Below are 14208 nucleotides of genomic sequence, written 5' to 3' on the forward strand. Positions count from 1 at the left end.
TCCTGTAGGCACTCTACAAACTCCCTATCCTGTGGTCCAGCACCAACCTGATTCTCCCAGTTCACCTGCATGTTGAAATCCCCCATAACTACTGCGACATTACCTTTGCCACATGCCAATGTTAACTCCCTATTCAACTTGCACCCAATATCCATGCTACTGTTTGGTGGCCTGTAGACAACACCCATTAGGGTCCTTTTGCCCTTACTGTTCCTCAGTTCTATCCACACAGACTCTACTTCTCCTGATCCTATGTCCCCCCTTGCAAAGGACTGAATCTCATTCCTCACCAACAGGGCCACCCCACCCCCTCTGCCCACATTTCTGTCCCTACGATAGCACGTACACCCTTGTACATTCATTTCCCAGGTCTGATCTCCCTGCAGCCATGTCTCCGTTATCCCAACAACATCATAGTTACCCATTCGCACCTGGGCTTCAAGCTCATCCGCTTTATTCCTGACACTTCGTGCATTCAGATATAGAATTTTTAGCCCATTTCTTCTCTCTCTGTTTGAATCGCTGCCTATTGTGCTTAACCCAGCTCCCCGAACTCCCATCGGGCTTTACGCCCCTAGAATTTTGTTGTCCTTCCTAAATTTACTTATTCTTTCAACACATTTAACTCCATGTTCCGTCAGACCATCCCTCTGTACATGAGTCCTCCTTATCACTTGTTCCGCCCCACCTTCCTCTACTACACACTTAATATTCCGGAACCGTGTAGCCCCCACCTGTCCTTTATTCTTCATCTCACTATCCTCTCTCACATTCTGGATCCCCACCCCCTGCAAATTTAGTTTAAACCCCCCCAAGAAGCACTAGCAAACTTCCCTGCAAGAATGTTAGTACCGCTCCAGTTCAGGTGTAAACTGTCCCTTCGGAACAGATCCCACCTTCCCTGGAACAAAGCCCAATTATCTAAAAACATGAAGCTCTCCCTCCTGCACCATCCTCTCAGCCACGTATTAATCTGTATAATCTTTCTGTTCCTTGCCTCACTCGCACGTGGCACAGGTAGCAATCCTGAGATTGTTACCCTCGAGGTCCTGCTCTTCAGCTTCGCACCTAACTCCCTGAACTCCCTATGTAGGACCCCCTCACTCATCCTACCCACGTCATTGGTCCCTACATGGACCACAACATCTGGATTCTTGCCCTCCCTCTCGAGAATAACCTGCACCCGATCTGAGATGTCTCGGACCCCGGCACCAGGGAAGCAACATACCATTTGCTTTATGTGAGTGGGATGAGGCAAAGCTCACAACTTGTTACCTTTAAAATTATGCATCCTATTATCACAATATTTATTTCAGTGATGGTATGGATACAAGAATAAGGTTAATGCAAGTTAAGTGATTAAAGATAAGCTTTAAATAGCCCTCCATGTTGAACAGAAGACATAATTTTGTCCATCATAACCCAGAGATAAAACTCTTGCATATCACATCTGGCTCCGTTAGAACTCTCTGTTATTCCTGTGGCCAACATCACAAGTAATTGAAATAACATTGAAAGGCATTGCTTACGCTTGTCCTAAAGCATTAGCCTGATTTCAGAAATGCTATTCTGATGTAATGCTTCTTCAAGTTTGGTATCCTTGAAGACTTGATCACTTTCCATTGAGTTGCAGTATTAAGGTCATTTATGGTAAACTTGAATCTGTAGTCACCTTGAAAAGAACCTCTAGAATATTGATAGTGTCACTGATGAACTCGGCTCTGAAAACATACACTTGTTCCTCAATCACACTGTATTAACTTGTGTACAAGGAGAACAGTGTGACCCCTGTCACTAAGCTGGTCTAAAGTTTGAACAAACAACCGCTGTTTTTTTAAATATAGAAATTGACTAGTTGGATAGAGATATTGACCAATTAGTAACCTTGTGGATGTTCAGATCCCTTATTTACATATTCAGTCACTAATCACACTACAATAATACAAGCATTAATAGCCACTAGAATCTACATGGTAAAGGCCCATAATACTTCAGAATCAGTAAAATAACTAACCAAAAGCAAGTGTCGCCCTAGAATCCTCTATTTGCATTCATGCATTGGTAAGCCAATGGCATTGGTCTCCTGCTGTGCAAAGAAGATCTATCGTCTCAAGGACCTTTCTTGCCTTAGCTTATGGCACGTTATCTACCCTTGCCTTGTCACGACATCCACAGCAGTCTTTTGTATAGACGTCAGTAAGTGCTGGTCCAACACATCATTGGACTTCTATTTGGTTGTCAGTTTGTCAAAGTAGTCAAGCTTGTTGGCAAGATAAACACAGCTCCATTTTTGCCATTTATTTACAGTGGGTGGAAGCTAATTGGAGACCAATCCATTTAGCCTGAAAGGGGGTGTGGTGGTGTCTGTGCTCCAACATAGAGGTGGGGCTGCTTTGGAAAGATTCTCTCCCAGTGTTGAAATCATTTGCTGAGAAACACAGGGATGAGTGTGTTGTAAGCATTTTTACACTTCATAATCATCTCTGAATTACAGCATATGCTAAACATTCAGAGTTAATTTCATGAAGTAAACTTTGGCAACTTTCCTTTAATTGCATTGTCAGTGCAGTGTATAATGCAAGTATTAGTTAATGCATGCATCAGAGGTAGAATCAATGAACAGTCATGCAGGTTATTAATGTGCCTTGTAAATAAAAGTATGACTTACGGTATTACATGAATAAAGGAATTTTGATGCCTTCATTTGTTTTGGGGCTTAATTTATATCACTTTCTTTTGCTGAACATTTCTTGCTTTCTTATGGTGCTCTCTGATGAGGGTGGTCACTCCAACATATATGCTGACCTTGAAGATGATTGAACCTCAAAAATATTTCAAGCTTTCAAAACTCTTTAAGTCTCAGAAAATGTATTTCTGGTTTGAAAGATATTGACAACTAGGGAGAGTGGTGAGGATTTCAGATAAATAGGATTGGATTGAATGCAAATACTCAGAAAAGTGGAGGGTTATGTAGAAGAGAAAGGTTAGGCCAGGGGCTCCCAATCTGTTTTATACCATGAACCATTCACAAGCAAGGGTCCATGGACCCCATGTTGGGAACCCCTGGGTTAGATTGATCTTACATCACGAGCTGAAAGGCCAGTACTGTGCTGTAACATTCTATGTTCTGTGAGTGAGGGCCCCGACTGAAATTGTAAGATAAATGTTATTTAGATTCTCCATACTATAACCTTTCAAATTTATAGGTTTGATCACCTTTCAAATTACATAACTTATTTTACATTGACACAAACTGGCAAGAAGATACGTTTCTGCCATATTTCTTTTCACACCCTGGGTGCCATTCTGACTGAGGGAGAGAGAGGGGGAGAGAGAGAGAAAGAGAGAAGAAAAGTGAGAAATCATTGTGTTTTAAATAGCAGAAAGTGGAAAGGGTGTAGAGACCAGAGGGAATATCTATGGTAGGGTGTAGACCAATTGTCATGGGAATCATTAAATACATACTAGCAGTTAGAGACAGAAGAGAAACAAAGGAAGAAATTGAAACTGAAATATCAATGGCTGTTCATCTGAAATAATTGGATTCAGTATTGATACCCAAGGATTGCAATATGCCCCTATGGAGGATGGGGTGTAGCTCAAGCTTACATTGGGCAGCACTGGATCTGTTCAGAAAGCCAGAAGTAAAGTGAGAGGTGACTGGAAGCTTGTTGTCACCCTTGCAATGTGGAGGAAATGGTTACCAATGTTCAATGGATTCTCCAAGCTAAAAGTTATAATTATTCATGTTACTACACACTGAGCACCTGCTTACAGGCTGTTGGCTGTCCGTCGTATTCGATGATGCAAGCAAACCTGTGCGGGAGAGTTTTTTAAGTGGAAAAGCCATTGCATTAGGGAAGTTCTAGTCTCTTGACCTTGGATATCTGGGTCCAGTGGTACGAATAGTTATTACAGCTGGGGTCTTGCAGGCTATCAGTGGGTGGAGGTTGACAGGTTCTTGATTCACCAGGGCATCAAAGGTTGCCAGGAGAAGGCAGGAGAATGGGGTTGAGAGGGTTAATAGATCAGCCATGATGGAATGGCGGGGCAGACTCGATAGGACGAGTGGCCTAATTCTGTTCCCATGTCTTATGGTGAAGATGTTAAATTCTAGAACATTCATATGGCTCTATTTGCTTGCATTGGCTTGTGCTACTGTAAGAGTTGACTCTCAGATCACTTATTGCAGTACAGCTTGTGCCTCAGCAAAGCTAAATCAGGGAGGATGTCAGAATCAGAATCAGGTTTAATATCACTGGCGTATGTTGTGAAATTTGTTGATGTGCAACAGCAGTGCAATGCAATACATGATAATAAAAAACTGTAAATCACAGTAATATATATAAAGTTAAATCAAATAAATAGTGCAAAAAGAGAAAAAAAGTAGAGAGGTAGTGTTCTTGGCTTCAGTGTCCATTCAGAAAGCTGATGGCAAAGGGGAAGAAGCTGTTCCTGAATTGCTGAGTGTTTGTCTTCACACTCCTGTACCTCCTCCTTGATGGTAGCATTGAGAAGAGGGTATGTCCTCGGTGATAGACAAGAAGCTGTTCCTGAATCGCTGAGTGTGTGTCTTCAGGCTCCTGTACCTCCTCCCTGATGGTAGCAATGAGAAGTAGTTAAGCAGAGGCAAAAATGCTTTTTAAAAGTAGTTAGTTAATGGAGAAAGTGTTATAGCTCATATTGAGGAAGTGATAACAGAACTTGCTTTCTTTTCCTCTTTCCTTCTCTCCCTCTCCTCCTTCCCCTTTCTCTTTCACTTCCTTTTTTCCTTCTACCTGTATCAGGCAGAAATGAATAGCTGGCATCATACTCGAGTCTGTTAACCATCTTGACAAGATTGGTAATGGAGCTCATTACCAATGTGTTGATGAGGACAATGTTCCAGTACTAGCTTATTGTAAAATATCCAAAGCCTACTCGTCAAATTACCTTTCAATCACAGTATTACTGCACGGAAGTTCAATGTCACTGTAATTGCCTTGATTCCGTGACACACTATTTTTTCCTAGTTCTCTCTGTTCTCTATTTGCTTAAAGATTAGCTTTATTTGTGACATGTACATCGAAACATACAGTGAAATGTGTTGTTTTGCATCAACGAACGACATAGTCCAAGGATGTGCTGGGGGCAGCCCGCAAGTGTCACCGTGCTCTCAGCATGCCCAAAAATTACCAACCGGTACGTCTTTGGGATGTGGGAGGAAACCGGAGCACCTGGAGGAAAGCCGCGTAGTCATGGGGAGAACGTACAAACTCCAGTGACAGGCATTGAATCCTGACTGTTGGCGCTGTAAAGCGATACGCTAGCCATTTCCTGTGATGTTTTTACAATTTCAAAATGTTCCATTGTGCCAATGAAAGGAAATAAATCTCTGTTACTATTGGAATTAGCTGTCAGCTTGAACACAGCAAGCTCTGACAAAAGGAAATTGAAATAAATTATAAATTCAGTTATGTGTTTTCCCCAGGGTAGGGGAACCTAAGCAAGTGTGCATGGGTTTAATGTGAGAGGAAAGATTTAAAGGGAAGCTGAGGAGCAAATTTTTGCACAGAGGTTGTTTGGTATATGGAGGAAGTGGTCGAGGTATTACTTATTATTTTTGTAAGTTATAGTAATTTTTATGTCCTGTACTGTACTGTTGCTGTAAAACACCAAATTTAAGGACATAAGTCAGTGATAATAAACCTGAATCTGATTCTGATTGAAACCTAATTGCAACACATTTCACAAAGGGACAGCACAGTGCTGCGGCTAGTAGAGCTGCCTCACGGGTGTAGTGATCCAGGTTCAGGCCTGACCTCTGGTGCTGTTCATGTGGAGTTTGCACGTTCTCCATGTGGGGGATTGTGTGCATTTCCACTGGCGATCCAGTATTTATTTATTTATTGAGATACAACACGGAATAGGCCCTTCTGGCCCTTTGAGCCTCCCAGCAACCCCCGAGTAACCCTAGGCTAATCACGGGACAAAATACATGACCAATTAACCTACTAACTGGTACGTCTTTGAACTGTGGGAGGAAACTCGCATGTTCCTTGGGCAGTACATACAAACTCCTTACAGATGACATTGGAATTGAATTCCAAACTCCAACAAAGCCTCGAGCTGTAAAAACGTTGCACTAACTGCTGCACTGCTGTGGTATTGTAGCTTCCTCCCACATCCCAAAAATGTGTGGGTTGGAAGCAATGTTCCCTCTACTTTGTAATGACCAGCATGCGCAGAAATCTTGTGCTGTGCAATTTTTTGCCCAGTGACAACAACATGTGCTCTGAATGTTATATACAGAGGTATTCATTTTAACAGCTAGCAAAACACTATCAATGAGCTTTGATTTCCTCTGGGTTTGATCATTTACACTTTCATTCATTTGCACTCTCACAAAATATACATAGCAGGCCCGTAGCGGGTAATGAAGGATTTTATCATCGGAGCTTTTGCAAACCGTCCATTATGTGACTTGCTAGCTAAATGATGCTTTAAAAAGTCAAGTTTCTAAACATCACTCCACTTCTTCCCACTTGTAAATTCCCCAGCAACTTTTGCATCGTGAAAACACACACAGGTCACACCAGTTTCAGTATTGTACATAAATATTTCTCATAGCTGCACGTTCCTGACCCCATAGCTTTCAGTGGAGCAGTTTCTACTGTTTCATTAAGCTATTCCGCTTTAAATGAACGAGCAGTTCTTTTGCGCTTCACGCCCTTTGCTTCTTTGGAATTTGACATAGTGAATCAATAATTTCTTCAATTTAAAAACTCTCAATAAGCCAGTTCTAAAATCTGCAGACAAATCATCGCAAACTCCATGTTGTCAACAGCGTCTGCATCAGAAACCAGAAAAGGAAACGTGATTGTGTACGATCATTTAACTATACTTAACATGCCAATGAGGTAGAAGGTGACAACCTTTTGTGCGCAGTTTAAATTCCTTTGTGCGCTAATAGTAAAAGACGTGTGTGTGTGCACATGTGCACACCTTAGAGGGAACAAGGTTAATTGTTCCCTTGTATAGGCGAGTGGAAGAATCCATGGGGAGCTGATGGGAACACAGGAAGAATAAAATGGTTTAAGGTAGGGTAGGTAAATGGATACCTGATAATTGGCATTGAGTTGATGGGCCATATGGCTTGTTTCTATACTGCGTCTCTCTATGATTCTAACATCTACAACATTTTCTCCAAAAGGAGGACAAAAGCCACCTGTGATCAAGTTTTTCATCCCCTTTATAAAGTGCGTAGTGTGCGTACCTTCGGTGAAGGCAGGATCAGGCTGGTCCAAAATCAGAATCAGGTTTATTATTACTGACAAATGTCTTGAAATCTGTTACTTTGCAGGAGCCGTTCTGTGCAATACATAAATAATTTACAATAAAGATATATTAAAATGTATATAAATAATGCAAAAAGAGAGCAAAATACATAGTGTTCATGGACTGTCAGAAATCTGACTGTGTTGTTCCTAAAATGTTGAATGTGTGTCATCAAGCTCCTAAAACTCCGTCCTGATGGTAGTAATGAGGAGGGCATGCCCTTAATGATGGATGCTGCCTTTTTGAGTCATCTCCGTTTGAAGTTGTCCTTGATGCTGGGGAGGCTGGTGCCCATGATGGAGCTGGCTAACTCTACGGCCCTCTGCAGCTTTTTCCCGATCCATTGCTTGCACCCCTTTGCATTCCCATGCAGCCCTTGTGATGCCCACTGTTGAGAATCAGTGAGGAATGCAAACAAGTGCAAAATTTAGACAGTGATTGTACCCAAGATCAGATAGTGCCTGCGAAGAGCGAGTATAAAAATAAATTCCAACACCACAAGGATTTATTTCAATCACATTTACTTTATTTTTAACTATGTTACAACTAACAGGTATCCAGAATCCCTGACAATCCTTTCTGGCAATACTGAAAACCTCCAAAGGGGAAAACACCATGAAAAAGATATAAAAACATCATCAATTCTCAAATGCAACCCAACTTGCCCAGCAAAATAATTTGTAGTGGGTCAATCTGTTAAGGAAGGTGACTGTTACGGGTGTGATCACATGCTCACTCTATGGAAACTCATTCATATTTCAGCTAGAAATCAGAGGGGAAAGGTATCTCATCACGGTAGGTAGAGCATCATGGGAGGGTTACACCACTGACAGCAGAAGTTCATTGGATTAGCCGAATGTGTGGGTTTCTCAGCTCCTCCAGGCTTGTCCTGGAATCTCCAGATTCACCAGCTTTCCAGTATTAAATGGCCAACAGTCTCATAGTGGGTAATTTGAAGGGTCTGTTTTCTAACGGGATGAAAGGTGGACAACTGTGACAATGGATGTATCAGGCACCAATGGTGGGGACCTAGGGAGAAGCTAGCCAACTTACAGATCATGTGACAAAACCTCCTAAAATATGCAAAAGCAAAGTTGGCAACCTAGCTGAAGTTAAATTGTCAGATTGATGTCAGCCCCACAATACAATATGCCTCCAAATTATCTTTTGCTATTTTCACGCTGGTCACATTCCCTGTGGATTTGGAACAACAAGAAAGCACTCCCATTTGAAAAATGATGTCCAGCTAGGAATAAATTCAGGTCCTTGGACAAGGAAGACTAATAACAGGGACTTAAGCAAAGCAACTTAGTCGTTGAAAGCTTAAGCATTAGTTAAAGCGTTAAACCTTGAAGGAACAATCCAGGTAGGGCAGTGCAAGGAAGGTGAAAGGCCCATAGACTAGTAATGGACCTCATCAGTGTTAATCTAGACATGCTGGCTTGACATAAAGGATAGGATGTTGCCATGGAAAAGCAGAAGGTTGCTAGGTTGTATGAAAACCCCAGTGGAGGTCAGAAACACAGAGCTGCAATATCTGGTTTGATCACAATACATTCTGATCACAACATTTGATTACATACAATACCTGATAATGTAATCTTCGATTTCATGATAATTTATAAAATAATCAAATATTAACTCATTCACTTTGAAATTGTGTTTTAGTCTACACCTTGATAGCCATATGTAGTGCACTGCCCTGTGATTCAATAGATCTTGGTTAAAGGACCCAGCTCCTCATTGCCCTCTTATTTCAACCAGCTCAGAATCTTTGGTTCCCTCTTTCTTCACACCTTACCCTTCACTGTTTATCCATGGGAAGATCATCGGGTTTCACTCCTCCCCCTTCCTGCCTTCCCCACTGGGGCCTATTCTCACTTACCATCCTGTTCCTTCTGATCCTAAAAAAACAGAATTTGATGAAAGGCCTCTGGCCTAAAACAGTAACTCGGATTCTTTTTCCTGACCTGCTGAGTTTTTGATTTCCTTTCAGATTTCCAGCATCTGCAGTCTTTAAATTCTCATTGTCCACTTTCCAGTCCCTACAAACTCACATTCTCATAAGACATAGGAAAGAGTTAGGCCATTCAGCCCATTGAATTTTCCCTGCTATTCCATCATGGCTGATCTATCATCCCTCTCAACCCCATACTCAGGCTTTCTCCCCATAATCTTTGACACACTTACTAATCAAGAAACTATCAACTCTGCTTTAAGTATACTCAATGACTTGACCTCCAGAGGTGTCTGTGGCAACAATTACCACAGATTCACCTCCCCAAGGTCCTGCTACCCTTCTCTCTTTTACCCCAACTGGCCTCTTTCTCTTTCCCAAGCTATAGCTTCCAAGTCTCCCTCCCATCCCTTCTTACTCCATTCCTCTGATAAAGAACCTACCACCCTCCCAGAGAGTTGTGGCTCTCAGAGAGCGATAACTCTGAACAGTTTCCCTAGCTTAGTTCTGAGGCTCAGATTGGGAAAGTCATAGAATCAAGGAGTGAGAGGTATACAGCACAGAAACAGGTTCTTCAACCCTACAAGTCTGTACTGTCAAACATATACATTAATCCTATGCGAATCCCATTTTATTCTCTCGACTTTCCTATCATCTCTCCCCAGGCTCCACACACCCACGTAATACTCTGGCTAATTAACCTACCCACCCACACGTCATTGTGAAGTGGAAGGAAGCCGGAACACCCAGAGGAAGCCCATGAATTCACAGGGAGAGCATGTAAACTCCACAAAAACAGCACCAGAGATTACAAATGAACCCAGATCACTGGTGATGTGAGGCACCAGGCCACCAAGGTCTTTTAATAAGTGCCCGATTCTAACTCCCATGACTGTGAGCCAAGCCATTATTCATAGGGCTTTATCTCAGTGTTTGTTGCCCACGTCAGTGACCTACATCACCAGTTCCCTGGGTTATTGGAAATATTGCCCAGGATAGATACCCTCAATTTGAAAATTTCAGGTTATTTTTGAGAAGGTTAGGAACCTTACCAGGAAACCTCTTGTCAGCCCCAGTGTTTAGAATAACATGTTTATTCCATTGTTGGCAGTGTGGGACTTCAGCTTGTGCTCATATGTATAAAGTTTTTCTTTTATTTATGAAAATAAATCCTCTTCCGATCCATAGCAAGCTCAATTTCTAATCACAAAATTACCTCACATTTAGCACAGAGGAATTGGATTTAAAAAGTAAGCCATTCTGTGCTGTACAAAACCAATGTGTCTGGAATGTTCCCTGCCACTGATTGGCAGACGTGTTGTAACTACCTCCTTCCTTGGGGGAAAGACACAAGAAAATATTTCACAATGGTCCTGTCAAAGCCTCCATTTTGAGAATTCCCCTGATCTTGGATAAATTGGACAAGAAGTATCCTGTGATATATTCAGGATTCCTTAGGCACACCCTACCAAGAAATTGGAGTCTTCCAAATCATTACAATGGATATTTTGAGGTGCTATTCTTTTCTTAAAAACAAACACATACATACGCCTTCAGCAATTTTAATTGAACCTGCCTGCTGGAAAATGTACGGAATTGGTTGCAACATTAGTTTTTTTCTATCACATGTGATTTACTCACTACTGAGGGACAGAGTCAAGTGGGAATATGAAGATGGTAACCACCTTCTCTGGTGGGATTCCTACTCAACAACAGCACGGGATCAACTACAGCAGAAGGACAATAGTGGTTCATGAAAGCAGGTCACCAAAAACTTCTCAAGGGCAATTAGAGAAGGGTAATAAATACTGGCCTTGCTGGCAATGCTAACCTCCCAAACAGTGAATAAGCAAAACAACTATATTTACGTTCCCCTGAATGAATAACGAAGCAGGGTGTATATTATTTTTACTTGTAATGTGCCACCTACTCACTGACGCTCAGTTAAAGCGTGCACAATTAACATCCTAGTTATAATTCACCACACTCATATGGCACTTGGCATGATAATTAGCATTGTATTTACGCTGATGGTGTGAAGCTAGTGCTTGCGTTGAATACTGCCATGTTCAGTGGTATCACTTGCGCGCAGTTTGGAGGTTGACGGCATGCACGATGGATCGAACGCAGTTTTGCGGCGCAGCAGAAGGTGGGCACATCAGCACTCGTGTTTAATGTAAAGCAGCATGGAGGAGAATTGGTAACATCCCGTGAAGCATGAAGACCAACAGTCGTCAGCAGAGGCAGGTCATCCTCAGCCATGTCTCACTGTCCCTAGTGCTGCCTACAAACACAAAACTCAGTTAGAACAAAGCTGGAATGAATTGGAATCTCAATGCCAGAAACAATTGGGTTTCTTGCTTCCACATTGTTTTACAAAGAAGGAGTGAACAAGCTTTTGCACCAATATAGAACTTGGTCCTCAAACTCACTCCATGTGTTAATTAAATCATGGCTGAACTGATTGTATCCTCAGTTCTGCACTCTCATCTACCTATGGTAACTTCCACCTCTTTGCTTATGAAGTGTCTGTCTTCCTCTGCCTTAACAGTAGCAATTGACTTGTTTCCACCAACCTGTCAGAAAAAGGTCCAAAGATTTATGATCATCTGAGAGTAAAACAGTTGCATTATACCTGTATTCAATGGGTGACTCTTATTGCTAAACTTTGACTTCTAGTCCCAGATGCTCCCATAAGGGGCACCATCGTAGCATAGCAGTTAGCGCAGCAATATTACAGCTAGGGGCTTCCGAGTTCGGTGTTCAGTTGCAGTGTCTGAGTTTGGAGTTCAATTCCGACACCGCCTGTAAGGAGTTTGTACGTCCTCCCGTGAACATGTGGGTTTCCTCTGGGTGCTCCGATTTCCTCCCACAGTCCAAAGACGTACTGGATAGCAGGTTATTGTAAATTGTCCTGTGATTAAGTTAGGGTTAAATAGGTGGGTTGCTGGGCTCTTTGGGCCGGAAGGGCCTTTTATGTCCTTATCTCTAAATAAGTAATAATAAAAAATAAAGAGAAAATATCTTCACATTCACTCTGTCAAGACCTTTCAATATTATTTTTGGTTCAGTGAATTCCTCTTTATTTCTACTAAACCCCAGCAACAACTTCTCGAGTTTAGAAGAATTAGAGAGGAATTGACTGAAACAATCTTATTCCATCCAAACTTTCCTCATAAGCAGATCCACCCATTCCAGGTCTTTGTCCAGTTTACCTGCTCAGAACAGTTTCTAACATATTAATATTCTTCCTTCTATAACGAGTCCAATGTTTTGCACAGTACTCCAGATGTAGTCTTCTTAAAGTCGGACATAACTGAAGCAGAATCTCCCAACTTTCGTATTCAGTTCCAAAAACAATAAACTATTTCATTCTGATAGTTTTCCTAATTTTTGGGGCGGGACGGTAGCATAGTGGTGAGCACTATGCTTTACAGTACCAGTGACTTGGGTTCAATTCCCACTGCTGCCTGTAAAGAGTTTGCATATTTTCCACCGCGCCCGTGTGGGTTTCCTTCGGGTGCTCTGGCTTTCTCCCACAGTCCAAAGATCTACGGATTGGTGGGTTAATTGGTCATTGTAAGCTGTCCTGTGATAGGCCAGGATTAAATCGGGGGGGGGGGGGTTGCTGGGTGCAGCAGCTTGAAGGGCTAGAAGGGCCTGTTCCGTGCTGTATCTCTATAAAGAAAAAAATAAACAAACAAATGCTTACATGCTTGCTGAATCGCAGACTAGATCCCTCTGCAAACATTTATATAATATAGTTCTTTTTTTATTCTTTGCTTTATAATACTTCATTTGCCAGATCATTGCCTCATTTAATCCATCTATATTCCTTGAAATCTCCCCATGTCCTCTCCACAGCTTACTTTCCTACCTATCCAAGTGTTGTTAGGAAGATTAGCAACTGTAACTTTTGTGCCCTCATCATAATCACTTGGATAAATCACAAAAATTAAAATCCCAGCAGCAATCCCTTGGCACTCATTACATCTTGTCAAATAGAAAAAAAGACCTATTTATGCCAAGACTCCATTTTGTGTTAACCAAGCAATCTTCTATCTGCACCAACCTGAAGATAAAGTCCACCATGGATGGTCCCAAGTTCGGCTGTGAAAGGAGGAGGGTTGGACATGAGGCTAGCAACCCCACCCTGTAAAAACTCAGAGCTACAGAAATGCCAGCAGAAGCTTCAAAGACCTCATCCTGGGAGAGAAAGGATCTAAGAAGATGGACTACACTTAGGGACAATTTGAGAGATTGGTCCAGGACAGAGGACTCTGGCAAGTTGCTGTCAGTAGCCTATGATCTAAAAAGGGTGATGGGCTTAAGAAGAAGAAGAAGAAGGAGAAGAATTGAAAGATAAAGATTAGATAATGATTAGCTTTATTTGTCACATGTACATCAAAACATGCAATGAAATGTGTTGTTTGTTTCAAATTGAATCAGCGAGGACTGTGCAGGGCAGCTCACAAGTGTCACCATGCCCACAATGCACCATTCCTAACAATACATCTTCTGGAAAGTGGGGGGAAAACAGCACCCAGATAAGACCATGGTGGGAATCAAACCACGATCTTACAGATGATGCCGTAAAGCATTGTGCTAACTGCAAGTCTACAGTGCCACCCCTTAATCTGTCACCTCCTGCACTATGCGCTTCTATTTTCTTTACTGATGTTTGCTGCAATGTCTTATCAAATGCATTCTGAAAATCTAAGGATAGTACATCTACTGTTTCTCGTTTATGTATGTTGGGTTTTCAATGAAAAGATCAATTATAAAACCGCATTCTTTGTTTGATGATTTTGATTTGTTCTCCGTGCCACAGCATTAAAAACCTATCTTTCAAACCAACCGCCTATGAGCAGCATGATAATAACAATCAGATCATTTGCTTCTTGGTCATATTGTTTGAGGAATATGCAGTATGT

At 41.8% G+C, this 14208-nt stretch overlaps 1 protein-coding gene and 1 long non-coding RNA gene across 3 annotated transcripts in view; one reads left to right on the forward strand and one right to left on the reverse strand.

The window, feature by feature from the left end:
- Positions 1–14208, forward strand: part of LOC140716912 (uncharacterized) — a 123086-nt gene that overhangs the window by 30809 nt on the left and 78069 nt on the right. The window lies entirely within an intron of this gene.
- LOC140716910 (sodium channel regulatory subunit beta-2-like) overlaps positions 1417–14208 on the reverse strand; it is a 51299-nt gene continuing 38507 nt past the window's right edge. Inside the window, exon 5 of one of the 2 annotated variants that reach the window (XM_073030001.1) lies at positions 1417–4596. In XM_073030001.1, the coding sequence (XP_072886102.1) occupies positions 4410–4596 (187 nt within the window). In that variant the 3' untranslated portion in view covers positions 1417–4409. Of the gene's footprint in view, positions 4597–7821; positions 11559–14208 lie in introns of those variants that run through there. The other variant, XM_073030002.1, reaches the window with a different exon arrangement.

This window comes from Hemitrygon akajei, chromosome 26, assembly GCF_048418815.1.
Source record: "Hemitrygon akajei chromosome 26, sHemAka1.3, whole genome shotgun sequence".
NCBI lineage: Eukaryota > Metazoa > Chordata > Chondrichthyes > Myliobatiformes > Dasyatidae > Hemitrygon > Hemitrygon akajei.